The sequence below is a fragment of the Pleurodeles waltl genome, chromosome 6 (assembly GCF_031143425.1).
Source record: "Pleurodeles waltl isolate 20211129_DDA chromosome 6, aPleWal1.hap1.20221129, whole genome shotgun sequence".
Taxonomy (NCBI): domain Eukaryota; kingdom Metazoa; phylum Chordata; class Amphibia; order Caudata; family Salamandridae; genus Pleurodeles; species Pleurodeles waltl.
The window spans coordinates 617875494-617896657 of record NC_090445.1 but is presented as its reverse complement, the minus strand read 5'-3'; the positions used below and the strand labels follow the sequence as shown (position 1 = coordinate 617896657).

At 42.6% G+C, this 21164-nt stretch overlaps 1 protein-coding gene across 5 annotated transcripts in view; it reads left to right on the top strand.

The window, feature by feature from the left end:
- Positions 1 to 21164, top strand: part of LOC138300066 (receptor-type tyrosine-protein phosphatase V-like) — a 573371-nt gene that overhangs the window by 216315 nt on the left and 335892 nt on the right. For 4 of the 5 annotated variants that reach the window (XM_069238934.1, XM_069238932.1, XM_069238933.1 and 1 more), the window contains 5 exons: positions 4955 to 5224; positions 8909 to 9178; positions 12860 to 13129; positions 16803 to 17072; positions 20753 to 21022. In XM_069238934.1, the coding sequence (XP_069095035.1) occupies positions 4955 to 5224; positions 8909 to 9178; positions 12860 to 13129; positions 16803 to 17072; positions 20753 to 21022 (1350 nt within the window). The remainder of the gene's footprint in view (positions 1 to 4954; positions 5225 to 8908; positions 9179 to 12859; positions 13130 to 16802; positions 17073 to 20752; positions 21023 to 21164) is intronic. The other variant, XM_069238935.1, reaches the window with a different exon arrangement.

The window sequence follows — 21164 nt, the reverse complement described above, 5'->3', positions numbered from 1 at the left end:
TTCTCATTTTTCCTTATACTGATCCACCACTAATTCCTTTTGGGTTCTGGAGTAGCGTGCGACTTGCCGAAAAGTGCTTTGATGCCTCGTCAGCAGTAGTAAGCTCTATATAAATGCTAGTACAATACAATACAATACTAGGTTTCCATAGACGGCTCATCCCACAGCAGCCTTCCTCTGCTCAGGGTGGCCAGGCCATATTGGCAACTGGAAAGACAGCACAGCTATTCCTTTCGCTGGTCTTACTCTGGCAGATATAACCTTAAGGTAGATGCAGTGCCATTGTGAACCCCACGCTTTAGAAACTATGGCTGGGTAGGTGTGTGGATGGCTATGTGAAGAGATGGATGGATGGAAAGGTCAAAGGAAGGACAATGGAGTGGTGAAAGGATGGAAAAATAGATGGATGGATGAATTAGTAGCTATCAGAATGGATCTATGGAATGTGCGATAGATGGATGCATGCGTGCATGATGGATGAGTGAAACTGAAGGTAGGAGATGGAAGCATGAGAGTATGTATGGATGAATGTCTGGAAGGGTGAGGGCCGCTCTTCTAATGAGTGTTCAGGTCACTTGCTCTGCTAATTCAGTGCAGTTAGATGCTTAATTCAAAGTACGGGTAATTGTTTCAAACTCCTTGGGCAGATGTAAAGGAGGCTCAATGATTGTATATGTGGAAAGACTCACCTGCTCTGTGATACAGGCACATGCCACCGAAGACCCAATGCCTGTTCTGATTCCCTGATGTTTTTAGGATGCCTGAAGCAATAGTCAGCCTGAAGTGTCAGGATAAGGTGAGTCTGGCCACAGAGTGCATTGTACATCAGAGATTGTCCCTTATCTCCAGAGGGTTATTTCATCCTAAGAACATTCTCCACCTCACCTAGTTAATGAAAAGTAGAAGGATTAGAGGAGGAAGGGAGCAGACTGGTTCAAATATTTTTTCCCAAGGCTTCTATGGTTCGCAGTCCAGCCCTGGTTGCTTCCCTAATAATTGCATGGAAGTGAGCTTTGCTAGACCTCTCCCTGCTAGTAAAATTAGGCCGGGATCAAAAAGGCAAATTAGCAATTTCAGGGACTTGTCTGCCTGTAAATCACCAGGTAAAACCTAATAAGTGCAAGTGAGAATCATGACAGAGTAGATGGGTAGGTGAGCCAAGCAAAGCGAAGGAGACTGAAAAGTCAGACTTTTAAAAATGGGAGAAAGGAGAAAAGAAAATACAGGGAAAAGAAATGTAAGAACAAAAGTAAGTAGGAGAAGAAAGAAAAATGTAGGTGGGAAAGGGAGAGAAGGAAGGTAGTAACGAAAGGGCAAAAGAAAGGAAATATGAAAGGAAATCAGAACACATGAATGGAGATGGGAAACAAATGATGTATTTGTAAAAGGAAGAAAAGCTTAAAGGTAGGGTAAAAAGTAAAGGTGAAAGTAAGGGAGGTCAACTGAAGAAGGGTAAAAGGATGGTTGGAAAGAAGGTTGAAAAGACAGGTGGTGGGATGGATGGATTTAAGGAAAGGTAGAAGGATGGCTGAATCCCTGGAATGATAGAAGCATGAAGGGATGCCATAATCCAAGGATCGATGGGTGAGATGGTTGATGGGTGGAAAGATGGATGGATGGGTTAAATGATGGATCGAATGGTTAGTAAGGCGTATGGATGTTTGAGTGGGTGAAATATTGGATGAATGGAAGAGAGGATGCTGGCTGGAAAATTAAAATGATGGGTAGATAAATGAAAGTAGGTACACAGAGTTAAAGAATAGATGGAATTCTGCAACTATAAATGAAATGATGGTCAGATGGATAGATAAATTGGAGGATGGATGAAAGATTGGATAGAAAGGAAAAACAATGTATGCAAGGGATGGTGAAAGGATTAGTGGATAGTTTGAAGAAAGGATAGGAAAGTGTAGGAAACTTGCTAGGGTGGGTTGTGCTCTCACAATGGCATTAGTGATGCGGATCTAAGTGTTTGTTGAGGGTATTTTAGTTTTCTGGCTCATCCATTCAGTGCTCATTTAACTCTTCAGAAAGGTCAACCATAATCTGAAATGTGTGCAAGTAAACCGGAAATCAAAGCAATGTGAACTGTCAAGACATACCCAATGAGGCCATAGAAAGATATTTTAAATGCATTGCAGCATATCCACTCTCTACAGAGATTTTTACTAGGAAATGTCTTGTTGTGGATCCAGATAGGTTTAGACGTGTTCTGAAAAGGAAGAACAATTTAGATCAGAGATTCTTCTGTTGCAACCAGGGTGGGTTTTCAACGTTTCTCTTCCAGTCTTCATAGCACCATCTCTGCCTTCAGATGTACCTTGCCACGTGGATACTTATGTGAGAGACCCTTGGTGGGAAAGCTGCATAGGTTCTCAGACTTAAGTCATGCGCAATAGGCAGTAGCCTTGAGTCTCAGTTCCAGTCCCATCAGTTCATGCAACTCCTTCTCCAACAGCTCCTCCTGGCCTCTGCCCATGGGAGCTCCGTGTCTGTTCATTTCCCTCTGAGGGTCGGCCCCACGCCAGGGGCACCACGGGCAGTCACTTGGAGAGAGGAAGAGGAGAGCACTATCTTTGGGTACCGAGAGGTGGGCGCTCGGGGCTTGGTCATGGTCTGGCGCGTGAGTGCTTTGCCACTGATTTCCACTGTGAATATAGCAGTTTATTTTGAAGAGTTCAAGGCATCTATGGATCACGAACGAACTTTACTCTTTAAAGAATCTGCAAGAGTTGTTCACAGAGATGTCTGGCTCTATATATTTTTCAGTCTCCTGTGTTTGTAGCACAGAAGAATGTTTTATACCAAAGCTTGCATACTACATGCATTAATGGCACTGTAACATTACATAGCGTATTGCAAGTTGTGTAGGGTCCTTTTAACTCATTGCAGGCTCAGTGTTTCCAGAGCCTGTCCCACGAGCCAGACGGACAAAGTGTGATCGTATTCATCCTGATTGTGCATTCATCAAACCACAGAGAAAAAAATGAATGTTCTCCAAAAATATATTTTTTTATATATGTTTATTGAGAAGTACATGTCAATATACAAACTGTGTTAAATAGAGAAACAATACATCAAATTATGGCCATATATGAAAAATATTATGAAATATTAACTTCTCAGATTTCTAAACACAAAAAAATAAAAAAAATATTATACATATATCAATAAATGCAATATATGAGATTATTTATAAGGCATCCAACTGTGCATTAACTCTTAGAAGTAGACCTATAACAGAAAATCTGGAAAGAAAGAATTATGCAATATGTATTAAACCATATATTATAGGTTGTTAGAAGACAGTCGAGATAGTAATATCATACAAATCCACATATATAACATTTCAAATGGAGATATTCCTGCCAATTCAACAGCGTTGAATTGGTGAACAGTAAGTCCTACTTAAAATAACAGTGTTAATGGGTGAGATGTCAATTGTCTTAATAAAAACATGACTCAAAACAATAATAAAAATGTCTTAATAAAGATAGGAGACAAAGAATGAGAAAACGTTTACGTGTGAATATTAATTGAATGTGTATTAGCTAGAAAGGGTTTCCAAATTTGGATGAAAATCCCAACACTATCTTGCAATCTGTAAATCAGCTTTTCATATGATGCCATGTTATACATTTCAATAAGCCATTCATTATGTGTAGGACGTTGTGGTGTTCTCCAATGTCGTAATATAATTTTTTTTGCTACAGTGAGTGCAATAGCAATCAATCGTCTTGTATGGTTTGGTAGATTTGGGAGATCAGTAACATCATGTAATTTAACTAATTTTTCTGTTAAAGGAATGGGCACATGTATAGCTCTGTGTATAGAGGAAGTTATAGAAGACCAGTATTCCGTCAAAACTGGACATCGAAATAAAATGTGTAGGATATCACAGTCCTCATGAGGACACCTCCAACAGGTAGAATGGTGTAGTAAACCTGCTGCCTTGAGTTTTTGTGGTGACCAGTACCAATTATGAAGAATTTTGAAAAGAGTAAATTTCATTCTTGCCTCTCTGATTCCTTTATCCATGTTCATAACAACATCCGTCCAGTCCTCATTGGAATACGCTACATTAAGTAATCCTTGCCATTTGACGTGGAGTTGTGCTAGTAATGGTGATGAATGTAGTTTATGCACAATGTGATTATAAAATCCAGAGACCGCTCCTTTCAATTTCCCCCAAGTTTTTAAGTATTGTACGACTGGGGAATCCTCAGGTATCCACAGAAATGGTCCTAGTCTACTAAGTAGAGCTTGTTTCAATTGTAAGTATTTCTCCTTTTGAGAGCTAGGGGGTTGAAATTCTATCTGAAACATCGTAAAGGTTTTAAGCTTGCCTTCTAAAGTGAATAAATGATCCAGCATTAGAATACCTGCTCTCTCCCATGTATCCCAGGAAATTGTCTGTTTCCCTATTCTAATATCAGCGTTATGCCATATGGGAGCCTTATTATGTAGTCTTGGATTACTCTTAAAGAGTTTGTGGGAGTGTATCCAAATCTGAAGCATAGACTGAATAATAGGGCTAGAACTTTGTAAAGCAGGCGATTTATGAGTATAAAACATTTGCAAACCTGAAGATACCTGTAAAGATTGCTTTTCAATAAGAACCCATAGTGGGGGGTCATCCTGTATTGGCCAAAGATAAACCAATGGAGATAAATGGAGGGCTGTATAGTAATGTTCAATGCATGGTAAACTAAGGCCACCAGATCGTCTGTGAGCAATCAGTTTGGAGACTTTGAGTCTAGGTCTCAGAAAACCCCAAATAAAGGTTTTAAAATGTTTTAAAATATTTGTGTGTTATAATTTGCACTTCTTTTGCTATAACTTCCAAATGTCCAGTTTCAGTTTAGGTGTTGCTCTATATATTTTAGTGACCAGTGCAGGTACGAATCTGATGTCTTTCCCGAAGATCTCGTTTTTATTCTGTTCTTAACCCTAGATCCTTTAGCTGTCCACAATGTGAGACTGAAAAGTGGAAGGACCCCCGGCGAGCTGTCTGCTTCTTGGGAGGAGCCCCTTGGTGGCAATGAGGGCTACCAGCTCACGCTCTACCATACCAAGTCACATGAAGCTGTCAGGAATGAGTCACTTCAAAAGGGAATCTCTGAATATCAGTTCCAGGGCTTGGAGTCTGGGAGTGAATACACACTGGAAATTGCTACGCTGTCCGGACCACACCGAACCATCACAAGAGCGAGCGAGTGGACATGTAAGCAAGGCCTACGCACCCCATTCTATCTCCACTGTGGTTGTTAATGTCTCTGGTCAGTTCAGGGATTCTACCCACACCAGCACTTTCCTAGAGCCTTCTCTTGTTTGCTGTCATAGACTGAGATACCCACAGAGAAGCATCCCTAAGCCATAGGTGGGAGCACCAGTCCTCAACAACATACTGATGCCCAGATAGCTTTTCTTGGATGAGACAACCATTCAAGCCTGTCGTCATCCACCACATGTATTGTGATGGATAGTACTTTAGCTCTTCTTTGTACAAACATACCTCAGTATTAGTATTTGTACCACCAGCTTCACCAAAAATTGCCCCCAGCATTGACAATGCTGCCGTACATCCATGTGAAACAAAATGTAGGCAGCACATAACTAAGGCACGTTTTTTGACCTATTTAAACAAGTAGTGTTAATTTATGGGCGATCCATGTGTTCAATGCTGTGTTAAACTGTAATGACTAACTCCCTGCCTTATTAACAAACGTAGTTATACAGAGTAAGAATTTTAGTAATACATTACACACCCAATATTCTTCATTTCAAGTGCCACTCACTGGAAAAGAATATTAGGTGCTCCTGTGAGCACTTTATATAACCAAAGAACTCCTTTTGGCAGTAGTGCAACTCAGGTTGATGTGTGTACTAGGGATCCATAGAAGGCTCATCCCACAGCAGCCTTCCTCTGCTCAGGGTGGCCAGGCCATAATGGCAACTGAAAAGACAGCACAGCTATTCCTCTCTGTGGTCTTACTCTGGCAGATATAACCTTAAGGCAGATGCACTGCCATTGTGAACCCCACAATTTAGAAACTATGGCTGGGTAGTTGCGTGGACCGATATGTGAAGAGATAGAAGGATGAAAAGGTGAAAAGAAGGATGATAGAATGGTGAAAGAAAGAAAGGATGGAAAAGTGGATGGATGGCTGAATGGGTTAGTGGCATCAGAATAGATCTATGGAATGGGCGATGGATGCATGCATGATCGATGAGTGAAATTGAAGGTAGGAGATGGAAGCGTGAGAGTATGTATTCATGGATGAATGTTTGGAAGGGTGAGGGCAACTCTGCTGGGGAGTGTTCAGGTCATTTGTTGTGCTAATTCAGTACAGTTAGATGTTTAAATCAAAGTGCTGGGTATTTTTTAGAACTCCTTGGGCAGATGTAAAGGAGGATCAATAATTGTATATGTGGAAAGGCTCACCAGGTCTGTGATACTGGCGCATGCCACCGAAGACTCAGCGCCTGTTCTGATTCCCTGATGTTTTTAGGAGGCCTGAAGCAATATTCAAGCCTGGAGTGTCAGGATAAGGTGAGTCTGGCCACAGAATGCATTGTACTTCAGAGATTGTCCCTTATCTCCAGGGGGTTATTTCATCCTAAGAACATTCTCCTCCTCACCTAGTTAATGAAAAGTAGAAGGATTAGAGGAGGAAGTGATCAGATCAGACTGGTTCAAATATATTTCCCAAGGCTCCTTTGGTTGCCACTTCAGCCCTGGTTGCTTCACTAATAATTGCATGGAAGTGATCTTTGCTAGACCTCTCCCTGCTAGTAAAATTAGGCCGGGTTCAAAAAGGCGAATTGGCAATTTCAGGGACTCGTCTGCCTGCAAATCACCAGATAAAACCTAATAAGTGCAAGTGAAAATCATGACAGAGTGGGTGTGTATGAAGCCAACCAAAGCAAGGGAGACTGAAAAGTCAGACTGATAGAACTGGGAGAAAGGAGGAAAGAAGATACAGGGAAAAGACATGTAAGAATAAAGTAGAGTGAGAAGAAAGAAAAATGTAGGTGGGAAACGGGGAGAGAAGGAAGGTAATAATGAAAGGGCAAAGGAAATACGAAAGGGAAGCAGATTGGATGAAAGGAAAGTGGAAATGAAGGATGTATCTGTGAAAGGAAGAAAAGCTTAAAGGTAAGGTAAAAAGAAAAGGTGAAAGTAAGGGAGGTCAGTGGAAGAAGGGCAAAAGAAAGGTTGGACGGAAGGTTGAAAAGACAGATGATAGGATGGATGGATTTATGGAAAGGTGGAAGGATGGTTGAATACGTGGAATGATAGGAGCATAAAGTGCTGTATGGATGCCATAATGAAAGGATGGAAGGGTGAGATGATTGATGGATGGAAAAGGAATGTATTGGTAACATGAATGATGGAATGGTTTATAAGGCGTATGGATGTTTGAGTGGGTGAAATAATGCATGAATGGAAAACAGGATGGTGGCTGGAAACTTGAAATGATGGGTAGATAAATGAAAGGAACTTCACAATAGTTAAAGAATAGATGGAATTCTGGAACTATAAATGAAAGAATGGTCAGATGGATAGATAAATTGGAGGATGGATGAAAGTTGAATAGAAAGGTTAAACTATGGTTGCAAGGAATGGTGAAAGGATTAGTGGATGGAAGGCTAAAAAATGGACGGATGGATGAAATAAAGGATAGAAAAGTGTAGGAAAGTCTGCTATGGTGAGTTGCATTCTCGCAGCGATATTAGTGGTACTGGTGTGTGCGGAGGGTATCCTAATTTTCGGGCTCATCCATTTGGCACTCATTTAATTCTTCAGATGGGTCAACCATATTCCGGAATTTTTATGAGCAAACCGGAGACCAAAGCAATATCAACTGTCAAGGCATACCGAATGAGACCATAGAAAGATTTATTTAAATACATTGAAGCTAATCCACTGTCTGCAGAAATGTTCAATAGGAAACGCCTTGATGTGGATCCAGATAGGTTTAGACGTGTTTTGAAAAGCACACTGCTAGTAATCTGAAAGCGGAGAATACCAACGTAGTCTTACCAACTTAGTCTTCATAGCACCATCTCTGCCTTCAGACGTACCTCGCCACGTGGATACTTACGTGAGAGAGACTGAGAGAGACCCTTGGTGGGAAAGCTGCATAGGTTCTCAGACTTAAATCATGTGCAATATGCAGTAGCCTTGAGTCTCACTCCCAGTTCCATCAGCTCATGCAAACCCCTCTCCAGCAGCTCCTCCTGGTCCCTGCTCATGGGAGCTCCGTGTCTGTTCATTTCCCTCTGCTGGTCGGCCCCACGCCAGGGGCACCACGGGCAGTCACTTGGAGAGAAGAAGAAGAGAGCACAATCTTTAGGTACCGAGAGGTGGGCGCTCGGGGCTTGGTCATGGTCTGGCGCGTGAGTGCTTTGCCACTGATTTTCAATGTGACTATAGCAGTTTATTTTGAAGAGTTCAAGGCATCTATGGATCCCGAACGACCTTTCACTCTTTAAAGGATCTGCAAGAGTTATTCACAGAGATGTCTGGCTCTATATATTTATAAGTCTCCTGGTTTGTAGCACAGAAGAATGTTCGATTCCAAAGCTTGCATACTACATGCATTAATGACACTGTAACATTACAGAGTGTATTACAAGTTATCTAGGGTCCCTTTAACTCATTACAGGCTCAGTGTTTCCAGAGCCGGCCACACGACCCACAAACCACAGAGAAAAAAATGAATGTTCTCCAAAAACAAAGTGGTTGAAAATATTTGTGTGTTATAATTTGCACTTCTTTTGCTATAACTTCCAAATGTCTTGTTTCAGTTTTGTTGTTGCCCTATATATTTTAGTCACCAGTGCAGTTATGAATCTGATGGATTTTCTGATGATCTCCTGTTTATTCTGTTCTTCGACCTAGATCCTTTAGCTGTCCACAATGTCAGACTGAAAAGTGGAAGGACCCCTGGCGAGCTATCTGCTTCTTGGGAGGAGCCCCTTGGTGGCAACGAGGGCTACCAGCTCACTCTCTACCATACCAAGTCACATGAAGCTGTCAGGAATGAGTCACTTCAAAAGGGAATCTCTGAATATCCGTTCCAGGGCTTGGAGTCTGGGAGTAATTACACACTGGAAATTGCTACGCTGTCCGGACCACACCGATCCATCACAAGAGCAAGCGAGAGGACATGTAAGCAAGACCTATGGAACCCATCCTACCTCCACTGTGGTTGTTTCTGTCTCTCGTCAGTTCAGGGCTTGTACTCACCCCCAGCACTTTCCTAGAGTCTTCTCTTCAGTTTGCTGTCATAGACTGAGCTACCCACAGAGAACCATCCCTAAGACATAGGTTGGAGCACCAATCCTCAACAACATACTAATGCCCAGATAGCTTTTCTTGGATGAGACAACCACTCAAGCCTCTAGTCATCCACCACATGTATTGTGCTGGATAGTACTTTAGCTCTTCTTTGTACAAACATATCTCATCTTAGTATTTTTACCGCCAGCTTCACTAAAAATTGCCCCCAGCATTGACAATGTTGCCGTCCATCCATTTGTAACAAAATGTAGGCAGCAAAAAAATAAGCCACGATTTGTGACCTAAGCAAACAGGTATGGTTAATGGTGATTAATGTGTTCCATGCTGTGGTAACTATTTACTGACTCCCTGCCGTATCACCAAATGGAGTTATACAGAGTACGAATTTTAGTAATACATTACACACCCAGTATTCTTCATTTGAATTGCCACTCACTGGAAAAGAACGTAAGGTGCTCCTGTGAGCACTTTATATAACCAAAGAACTCCTTTTGGCAGTAGTGCAACTCAGGTTGATGTGTGTACTAGGGATCCATAGAAGGATCATCCCACAGCAGCCTTCCTCTGCTCAGGGTGGCCAGGCCATAATGGCAACTGAAATGACAGCACAGCTATTCCTCTCGGTGGTCTTACTCTGGCATATATATCCTTAAGGCAGATGCAGTGCCATTGTTAATCCCACCCTTTAAAAACTATGGCTGGGTAGGTGCATGGACGGATATGTGAAGAGATAGAAGGATGAAAAGGTGAAAGGAAGGAATATAGAATGGTGAAAGAATGGAAGGATGGAAAAGTGGATGGATGGATGAATGGGTTAGTGGCTATCAGAATAGATCTATGGAATGGGCGATGGATGCATGCATGCATGATCGATGAGTGAAATTGAAGGTAGGAGATGGAAGCGTGAGAGTATGTATTCATGGATGAATGTTTGGAAGGGTGAGGGCACCTCTTCTAGGGAGTGTTCAGGTCACTTGTGCTAATTCAGTACAGTTAGATGCTTAATTCAAAGTACGGGGTAATTTTTTAAAACTCATTGGGCAGATGTAAGGGAGGCTCAATGATTGTATATGTGGAAAGGCTCATCAGCTCTGTGATACAGGCGCATGCCATGGAAGACTCAGTGCCTGTTCTGATTCCCTGATGTGTTTAGGAGGCCTGAAGCAATAGTCAAGCCGGATGTGTCAGGATAAGGTGAGTCTGGCCACAGAATGCATTGATATTCAGAGATTGTCCCTTATCTCCAGAGGGTTATTTAATCCTAAGAATATGCTCCACCTCACCTAGTTAATGAAAAGTAGAAGGATTAGAGGAGGAAGGGAGCAGGTGGGTTCAAATATATTTGCCAAGCCTGCTTTTGGTTCCCACTTCAGCCCTAGTTGTTTCATTAATAATTGCATGGAAGTGATCTTTGCTAGACCTCTCCCTGCTAGTAAAATTAGGCTGGGTTCAAAAAGGGGAATTAACAATTTAAGGGACTCGTCTGCCTGCAAATCAGCAGGTAAAACCTAATAAGTGCAAGTGAAAATCATGACAGAGTGGATGGGCATGGAGCCAAGCAAAGAAAGGAGACTGAAAAGCCAGACTGATAGAAATGGGAGAAAGGAGTAAAGGAGTAAAGAAGATACAGGGAAAAGAAATGTAAGAATAAAGTAAGAGGGACAGGAAAGAAAAATGTCGGTGGGAAAGGGAGAGAAGGAAGGTAGTAACGAAAGGGCAAAAGAAAGGAAATATGAAAGGAAAGCAGATTGGATGAAAGGAAAGTAGAAATGATGGATGAATCTGTGAAAGGAAGAAAAACGTAAAGGTAGGGTAAAAAGTAAAGGTGAAAGTAAAGGAGGTCAGTGGAAAAAGGGCAAAAGGATTTATGGAAAGGTAGAAGGATGGCTGAATCCGTGGAATGATAGAAGCATGAAGGGCTGTGTGGATGCCATAATCAAAGGATGGAAGGGTGAGATGATCGATCGATGGATGGAAAGATGGATGGATGGGTAAAATGATGGATTGAATGGTTAATAAGGCGTATGGATGTTTGAGTGGGTGAAATAATGGATGACTGGAAGAGAGGATTGTGGCTGGAAAATTGAAATGATGGGTAGATAAATGAAAGTAAATACACAATAGTTAAAGAAAAGATGGAATTCTGCAAGTATAAATGAAATGATGGTCCGATGGATAGATAAATTGGAGGATAGATAAAAGGTTAAATAGAAAGGCACACAAATGGATGCAAGGAATGGTGAAAGGATTAGTGGATGGATGGAAGAAAGGATGGAAAAGTGTAGGGAAGTCTGCTACGGTGGGTTGCGCTCTCACAATGACATTAGTGATGCGGATCGAAGTGTGTTTGGAGGGTATCTTTCTTTTCTGGCTCATCCATTCAGTGCTCATTTAATTCATCAGAAAGGTCAACCATATTCTGAAATTTTTGCAAGTTAACCGGAGACCAAAGCAATGTGAACTGTCAAGGCATACCCAATGAGGCCATTGAAAGATGTATTTAAGTGCATTGCAGCGTATCCGCTCTATGCAGAGATTTTTACTTGGAAACGTCTTGTTGTGGATCCAGATAGGTTTAGACGTGTTCTGAAAAGCAAGAACAACTTAGATCAGAGACTATTCTGTTGCAACCAGGGTGGGTTTCAAAAGTTTCTCTGCCAGTCTTCATAGCACCATCTCTGCCTTCCGACGTACCTCGGCACGTGGATACTTACGTGAGAGAGACTGAGAGGGACCCTTGGTGGGAAAGCTGCATAGGTTCTCAGGCTCAACTCATGTACACTAGTAGCCCTGAGTCTGACTCCCAGTCCCATCAGTTCATGCAAACCACTCTCCAACAGCTCCTCCTGGTAGAGCCCATGGGAGCTCCGTGTATGTTCATTTCCCTCTGCGGGTCGGCCCCACGCCAGGGGCACCACGGGCAGTCACTTGGAGAGAGGAAGAGGAGAGCACAATCTTTGGGTACAGAGAGGTGGGCGCACGGGTCTTGGTCATGGTCTGGCGCGTGAGTGCTTTGACACTGATTTCCACTGTGAATATAGCAGTTTATTTTGAAGAGTTCAAGACATCTATGGACCACGAACAAACTTTACTCTTTAAAGAATCTGCAGGAGTTGTTCACAGAGATGTGTGGCTCTACATATTTCTCAGTCTCCTGTGTTTGTAGCACAGAAGAATGTTTTATACCAAAGCTTGCATACTAAGTGCATTGAGGGCACTGCAACATTACATAGCGTAATGCAAATTATGTAGGGTCCTTGTAACTCATTACAGGCTCAGTGTTTCCAGAGCCTGACCCATGAGCCAGACGGACAAAGTGTGATCGCATTCCTCCTGATTGTGCATTCCTCAAACCACAGAGAAAAAAAGGAATGTTCTCCAAAATCTAAATGGTTGAAATTTGTGTGTTATAATTTGAACTTCTTTTGCTACAACTTCCAAATGTCCCTTTTCAGTTTCGGTGTTGCTCTATATATTTTAGTCACCAGTGCAAGTATGAATCTGATGCATTTTCTGATGATCCCCTGTTTATTCTGTTCTTCGCCCTAGATCCTTTAGCTGTTCACAATGTCAGACTGAAAAGTGGAAGGACCCCCGGCGAGCTGTCTGCTTCTTGGGAGGTGCCCCTTGGTGGCAACGAGGGCTACCAGCTCACTCTCTACCATACCAAGTCGCATGAAGCTGTCAGGAATGAGTCACTTCAAAAGGGAATCTCTGAATATCAGTTCCAGGGCTTGGAGTCTGGGAGTGAATACACGCTGGAAATTGCTACACTGTCCGGACCACACCGATCCATCACAAGAGCGAGCGAGTGGACATGTAAGCAAGACCTATGGAACCCATCCTATCTCCACTGTGGTTGTTTCTGTCTCTGGTCAGTTCAGGGCTTGTACTCACCCCACACTTCCCTAGAACCTTCTTTTCAGTTTGGTGTCACAGACTGAGCTACCCACAGTGAACCATCCCTAAGACATAGGTTGAAGCACCAATCCTCAACAACATACTAATGCCCAGATAGCTTTTCATTGGATGAGACAACCACTCAATCCGGTAATCATCTAACACTTGTATTGTGATGGATAGTACTTCAGCTCTTCTTTGTACAACCATATCTCTTCTTAGTATTTCTACCCCCAGCCTCTCTAAAAAATTGCCCCCAGTATTGACAATGTTGCCGTCCATCCATGTATAACAAAATGTAGGCAACACATAATTAAGACACGTTTTTTGACCTGTGTAAACAAAAAGGATTAATTTATGGGCGATCCATGTGTTCAATGCTGTGTTAAACTGTAATGACTGACTCCCGGCCTTATTACGAAATGGATTTATAAAGACTGAGGATTTTAATAGTACATTCCACACCCAGTATTCTTAATTTCAAGTGCCACTCACTGGAAATGAATATTAGGTGCTCCTGTGAGCAATTTATATAACCAAAGAACTCATTTTGGCAGTAGTGCAACTCAGGTTGATGTGTGTACTAGGGTTCCATAGAAGGCTCATCCCACAGCAGCCTTCCTCTGCTCAGGGTGGCCAGGCCATAATGGCAACTGAAAATACAGCACAGCTATTCCTCTCGGTGGTCTTACTCTGGCAGATGAAACCTTAAGGCAGATGCAGTGCCATTGTTAATCCCACCCTTTAGAAACTATGGCTGGATAGGTGCGTGGACGGATATGTGAAGAGATGGAAGGATGTAAAGGTGAAAGGAAGGACGATGGAATGGTGAAAGAATGAAAGGATGGAAAAGTAGCTGGATGGATGAATTAGTGGCTATCAGAATGGATATATGGAATGGGCAAAGGATGGATGCATGCATGCATGCATGATGGATGAGTGAAATTGAAGGTAGGAGATGGAAGCATGAGAGTATGTATTTATGGATGAACAGCTGGAAGGGTGAGGGCAACTCTCCTAGGGCGTGTTCAGGTCACTTGTTGTGCTAATTCAGTACAGTTAGATGCTTAATTCAAAGTACGGGGTAATTTTTTAGAACCCCTTGGCCAGATGTGAGGAAGGCTCAATGATTGTATATGTGGAAAGACTCACTTGCTCTGTGATACAGGCGCATGCCATGGAAGACTCAATGCCTGTTCTGATTCTCTGATGTTATTAGGATGCCTGAAGCAATAGTCAGCCTGAAGTGTCAGGGTAAGGTGAGTCTGGCCACAGAATGCATTGTACTTCAGAGATTGTCCCTTATCTCCAGAGGGTTATTTCATCCTAAGAGCATTCTCCACCTCAAGGATTAGAGGAGGAAGGGGGCAGACTGGTTCAAATATATTTCCTAATGCTGCTTTTGGTTCCTACTTCAGCCCTGGTTGTTTCATTAATAATTGTATGGAAGCAATCTTTGCTAGACTTCTCCATGCTAGTAAAATAAGGCTGGGTTCAAAAGGGGGAATTAGCAATTTATGGGACTCGTCTGCCTGCAAATCAGCAGGTAACACCTAATAGGTGCAAGTGAAAATCATGACACAGTGGGTGGGTAGGGAGCCAAGCAAAGCGAAGGAGACAGAAAAGTCAGACTTTTAAAAATGGGAGAAAGGAGAAAAGAAGATACAGGGAAAAGAAATGTAAGAAAGAAAGTAAGTAGGAGAAGAAAGAAAAATGTAGGTGGGAAAGGGAGAGAAGGAAGTAAAGAAAGGGCAAAGGAAAGGAAAGCAGATTGGATGAAAGGGGAAATGAATGATGTATCTGTGAAAGGAAGAAAAGCTTAAAGGTAGGGTAAAAAGGAAAGGTGAAAGTAAGGGAGGTCAATTGAAGAAGGGCAAAAGGATGGTTGGAATGAAGGTTGAAAAGACAGGTGGTAGGATGGATGGATTTATGGAAAGGTAGAAGCATGGCTGAATCCCTAGAATGCTAGAGGCAAGAAGGGCTCTATGGATGCCATAATCAAAGGATCGAAGGGTGAGATGGTTGATGGGTGGAAAGATGGATGGATGGGTAAAGTGATGGATTGAATGGTTAATAAGACATATGGATGCTTCAGTGGGTGAAATATTGGATGAATGGAAGAGAGGATGCTTGCTGGAAAATTGAAATGATTGGTAGATAAATGAAAGTAGGTACACAAGAGTTAAAGAATAGATGGAATTCTGCAACTATGAATGAAATGATGGTCAGATGGATAGATAAATTGGAGGATGGATGAAAGATTGGATAGAAAGGAAAAACAATGGATGCAAGGAATGGTGAAAGGATTAGTGGATAGATTGAAGAAAGGATAGGAAAGTGTAGGAAACTTGCTAGGGTGGGTTGTGCTCTCACAATGGCATTAGTGATGTGGATCTAAGTGTTTGTTGAGGGTATTTTACTTTTCTGGCTCATCCATTCAGTGTTCATTTAACTCTTCAGAAAGGTCAACCATAATCTGAAATGTGTGCAAGTAAACCGGAAACCAAAGCCATATGAACTGTCAAGGCATAACCAAAGGTTGCCATAGAAAGATATTTTAAATGCATTGCAGCGTATCCGCTCGCTACATAGATTTTTACTAGGAAATGTCTTTTTGTGGATCCAGATAGGTTTAGACGTGTTCTGAAAAGCAAGAACAATTTAGATCAGAGATTCTTCTGTTGAAACCAGGGTGGCTTTTCAACGTTTCTCTGCCAGTCTTCAGAGCACCATCTCTGCCTTCAGACGTACCTCGCCACGTGGATACTTACGTGAGAGCGACTGAGAGGGACCCTTGGTGGGAAAGCTGCATAGGTTCTCAGGCTTACCTCATGTACAATAAGTAGTAGCCCTGAGTCTCACTCCCAGTCCCATCAGCTCATGCAAACCCCTCTCCAACAGCTCCTCCTGGCCTCTGCCCATGGGAGCTCCGTGTCTGTTCATTTCCCTCTGCGGGTCGGCCCCACGCCAGGGGCACCACGGGCCGTCACTTGGAGAGAGGAAGAGGAGAGCACAATCTTTGGGTACCGAGAGGTGGGCGCTCGGGGCTTGGTCATGGTCTGGCGTGTGAGTCCTTTGTGACTGATTTCCACTGTGAATATAGCAGTTTATTTTGAAGCGGTTCAAGACATCTGTGGATCTTTAAAGAATCTGCAAGAGTTGTTCACAGATATGTCTGGCTCTATATATTTCTCAGTCTCCTGTATTTGTAGCACAGAAGAATGTTTTATACCAAAGCTTGCACACTACATGCATTAATGGCACTGTAATGTTACATAGCGTATTGCAAGTTATGTAGGGTCCTTTTAACTCATTGGAGGCTCAGTGTTTCCAGAGCCTGCCCCACGAGCCAGACGGACAAAGTGTGAGCGTATTCATCCTGATTGTGCATTCATCAAACCACAGAGAAAAAAATGAATGTTCTCCGAAAACAAAATGTTTGAAAATATTTGTGTGTTATAATTTGTACTTGTTTTGCTGTAACTTCATAATGTCCCTTTTCAGTTTCGTTGTTGCTCTTTTAGTCACCAGTGCAGGTATGAATCTGATGGATTTTCTGATGATCCCCTGTTTATTCTGTTCTTCACCGTAGATCCTTTAGCTGTCCACAATGTGAGACTGAAAAGTGGAAGGACCCCCGGCGAGCTGTCTGCTTCTTGGGAGGAGCCCCTTGGTGGCAACGAGGGCTACCAGCTCATTCTCTACCATACCAAGTCACATGAAGCTGTCAGGAATGAGTCACTTCAAAAGGGAATCTCTGAATATCAGTTCCAGGGCTTGGAGTCTGGGAGTGAATACACACTGGAAATTGCTACACTGTCCGGACCACACCGATCCATCACAAGAGCGAGCGAGTGGACATGTAAGCAAGGCCTGTGGAACCCATCCTACCTCCACTGTGGTTGTTTCTGTCTCTGGTCAGTTCAGGGCTTGTACTCACCCCCAGCACTTTCCTAGAGCCTTCTTTTCAGTTTGGTGTCACAGACTGAGCTACCCACGGAGAACCATCCCTAAGACCTAGGTTGAAGCACCAGTCCTCAACAACATACTAATGCCCAGATAGCTTTTCATTGGATGAGACAACCACTCAAGCCTGTAGTCATCCACCACATGTATTGTGATGGATAGTACTTTAGCTCTTCTTTGTACAACCATATCTCATCTTAGTATTTCTACCCCAGCCTCTCTAAAAATTGCCCCCAGCATTGACAATGTTGTCGTCCATCCATGTATAACACAATTTAGGCAACACATAACTAAGGCACGTTTTTTGACCTGTGTAAACAAATCGGGTTAATTTATGGGAGATCCATGTGTTCAATGCTGTGTTAAACTGTAATGACTGATTCCCTGCCTTATTACGAAATGGATTTATAAAGTGTAAGAATTTTAATAGTACATTACACACCCAGTATTCTTCTTTTCAAGTGCCACTCACTGGAAATGAATATTAGGTGCTCCTGTGAGCACTTTAGGCAGTAATGCAACTCAGGTTGATGTGTGTACTAGGGTTCCATAAAAGGCTCATCCCACAGCAGCCTTCCTCTGCTCAGGGTGGCCAGGCCATAATGGCAACTGAAAAGACAGCACAGCTATTCCTCTCGGTGGTCTTACTGTGGCAGATATAACCTTAAGGCAGATGCAGTGCCATTGTTAATCCCATCCTTTAGAAAATATGGCTGGATAGGTGCGTGGACGGATATGTGAAGAGATGGATGGATGAAAAGGTGAAAGGAAGGACGATGGAATGGTGAAAGAATGAAAGGATGGAAAAGTAGATGGATGGATGAATTAGTGGCTATCAGAATGGATATATGGAATGGGCAAAGGATGGATGCATGCATGATGGATGAGTGAAATTGAAGGTAGGAGATGGAAGCATGAGAGTATGTATTTATGGATGAGCAGCTGGAAGGTTGAGGGCAACTCTCCTGGGGAGTGTTCAGGTCACTTGTGCTAATTCAGTACAGTTAGATGCTTAATTAAAAGTACGGGTAATTTTTTAGAACCCCTTGGGCAGATGTAAGGGAGGCTCAATGATTGTATATGTGGAAAGACTCACCTGCTCTGTGATACAGGTGCATGCCAGGGAAGACTCCATACCTGTTCTGATTCCCTGATGTTCTTAGGATGCCTGAAGCAATAGTCAGCCTGAAGTGTCAGGATAAGGTGAGTCTGGCTACAGAATGCATTTTACTTCAGAGATTGTCCCTTATCTCCAGAGGGTTATTTCATCCTAAGAGCATTCTCCACCTCACTTAGTTAATGAAAAGTAGAAGGATTAGAGGAGGAAGGGGGCAGACTGGTTCAAATATATTTCCTAAGGCTGCTTTTGGTTCCCACTTCAGCCATGGTTGTTTCATTAATAATTGCATGTAAGTGATCTTTGCTAGACCCCTCCCTTCTAGTGAAATACGGCCAGGTTCAAAAGGGGGAATTAGCAATTTAAGGGACTCGTCTGCCTGCAAATCAGCAGGTAAAACCTAATAAGTGCAAGTGAAAATCATGATAGAATGGATGGGTATGGAGCCAAGCAAAGCGAAGGAGACTGAAAAGTCAGACTTTTAAAAATGTGAGAAAGGAGAAAAGAAGATACAAGGAAAAGAAATGTAAGAACAAAAATAAGTAGGAGAAGAAAGAAAAATATAGGTGGGAAAGGGAGAGAAGGAAGGAAGTAAAGAAAGGGCAAAGGAAAGGAAATATGAAAGGAAAGCAGATTGGATGAAAGGAAAGGAGAAATGAATGATGTATCTGTGAAAGGAAGAAAAGCTTAAAGGTAGGGTAAAAAGTAAAGGTGAAAGTAAGGGAGGTCAATTGAAGAAGGGCAAAAGGATGGTTGGAAAGAAGGTTGAAAAGACATGTGGTAGGATGGATGGATTTATGGAAAGGTAGAAGCATGGCTGAATCCCTAGAATGCTAGAAGCAAGAAGGGCTCTATGGATGCCATAATCAAAGGATCGAAGGGTGAGATGGTTGATGGGTGGAAAGATGGATGGGTAAAATGATGGATTGAATGGTTAATAAGGCGTATGGATGTTTCAGTGGGTGAAATATTGGATGAATGGAAGAGAGGATGGTGGCGGGAAAATTGAAATGATGGGTAGATAAATGAAAGTAGGTACACAAGAGTTAAAGAATAGATGGAATTCTGCAACTATAAATGAAATGATGGTCAGATGGATAGATAAATTGGAGGATGAATGAAAGATTGGATAGAAAGGCAAAACAAGGTATGCAAGGAATGGTGAAAGGATTAGTAGATAGATGGAAGAAAGGATAGGAAAGTGTAGGAAACTTGCTAGGGTGGGTTGTGCTCTCACAATGACATTAGTGATGCGGGTCTAAGTGTTTGTTGAGGGTATTTTACTTTTCTGGCTCATCCATTCAGTGCTCATTTAACTCTTCAGAAAGGTCAACCATAATCTGAAATGTGTGCAAGTAAACCGGAAACCAAAGCAATGTGAACTGTCAAGGCATACCCAATGAGGCCATAGAAAGATATTTTAAATGCATTGTAGCGTATCCGCTCGCTACAGAGATTTTTACTAGGAAACTTCTTGTTGTGGATCCAGATAGGTTTAGACGTGTTCTGAAAAGCAAGAACAATTTAGATCAGAGATTCTTCTGTTGCAACCAGGGTGGGTTTTCAACGTTTCTCTGCCAGTCTTCAGAGCACCATCTCTGCCTTCAGACGTACCTCGGCACGTGGATACTTACGTGAGAGAGACTGAGAGGGACCCTTGGTGGGAAAGCTGCATAGGTTCTCAGGCTTACCTCATGTACAATAAGTAGCTGCCCTGAGTCTCACTCTCAGCTCATGCAAACCACTCTCCAACAGCTCCTCCTGGTAGAGCCCATGGGAGCTCCGTGTCTGTTCATTTCCCTCTGCGGGTCGGCCCCACGCCAGGGGCACCACGGGCAGTCACTTGGAGAGAGGAAGAGGAGAGCACAATCTTTGGGTACCGAGAGGTGGGCGCTCGGGGCTTGGTCATGGTCTGGCGCGTGAGTGCTTTGCCACTGATTTCCACTGTGAATATAGCAGTTTATTTTGAAGAGTTCAAGGCATCTATGGATCACGAACAAACTTTACTCTTTAAAGAATCTGCAAGAGTTGTTCACAGAGATGTCTGGCTCTATATATTTCTCAGTCTCCTGTGTTTGTAGCACAGAAGAATGTTTTATACCAACGCTTGCATACTACATGCATTAATGGCACTGTAACATTACATAGCGTATTGCAAGTTATGTAGGGTCCTTTTAACTCATTGCAGGCTCAGTGTTTCCAGAGCCTGCCCCACGAGCCAGACGGACAAAGTGTGATCGTATTCATCCTGATTGTGCATTCATCAAACCACAGAGAAAAAAATGAATGTTCTCCAAAAATAAAATGTTTGAAAATATTTGTGTTATAATTTGCACTTGTTTTGCTGTAACTTCCTAATGTCCCTTTTCAGTTTCGTTGTTGCTCTTTTAGTCACCAGTGCCGGTATGAATCTGATAGATTTTCTGAAGATCTCGTTTTTATTCTGTTCTTAACCCTAGATCCTTCAGCTGTCCACAATGTGAGACTGAAAAGTGGAAGGACCCCCGGCGAGCTGTCTGCTTCTTGGGAGGAGCCCCTTGGTGGTAACGAGGGCTACCAGCTCACGCTCTACCATACCAAGTCACATGAAGCTGTCAGGAATGAGTCACTTCAAAAGGGTATCTCTGAATATCAGCTCCAGGGCTTGGAGTCTGGGAGTGAATACACACTGGAAATTGCTACGCTGTCCGGACCACACCGATCCATCACAAGAGCGAGAGAGTGGACATGTAAGCAAGGCCTACGCACCCCATTCTATCTCCACTGTGGTTGTTAATGTCTCTGGTCAGTTCAGGGATTATACTCATCCCAGCACTTTCCTAGAGCCTTCTCTTGTTTGCTGTCATAGACTGAGATACCCACAGAGAAGCA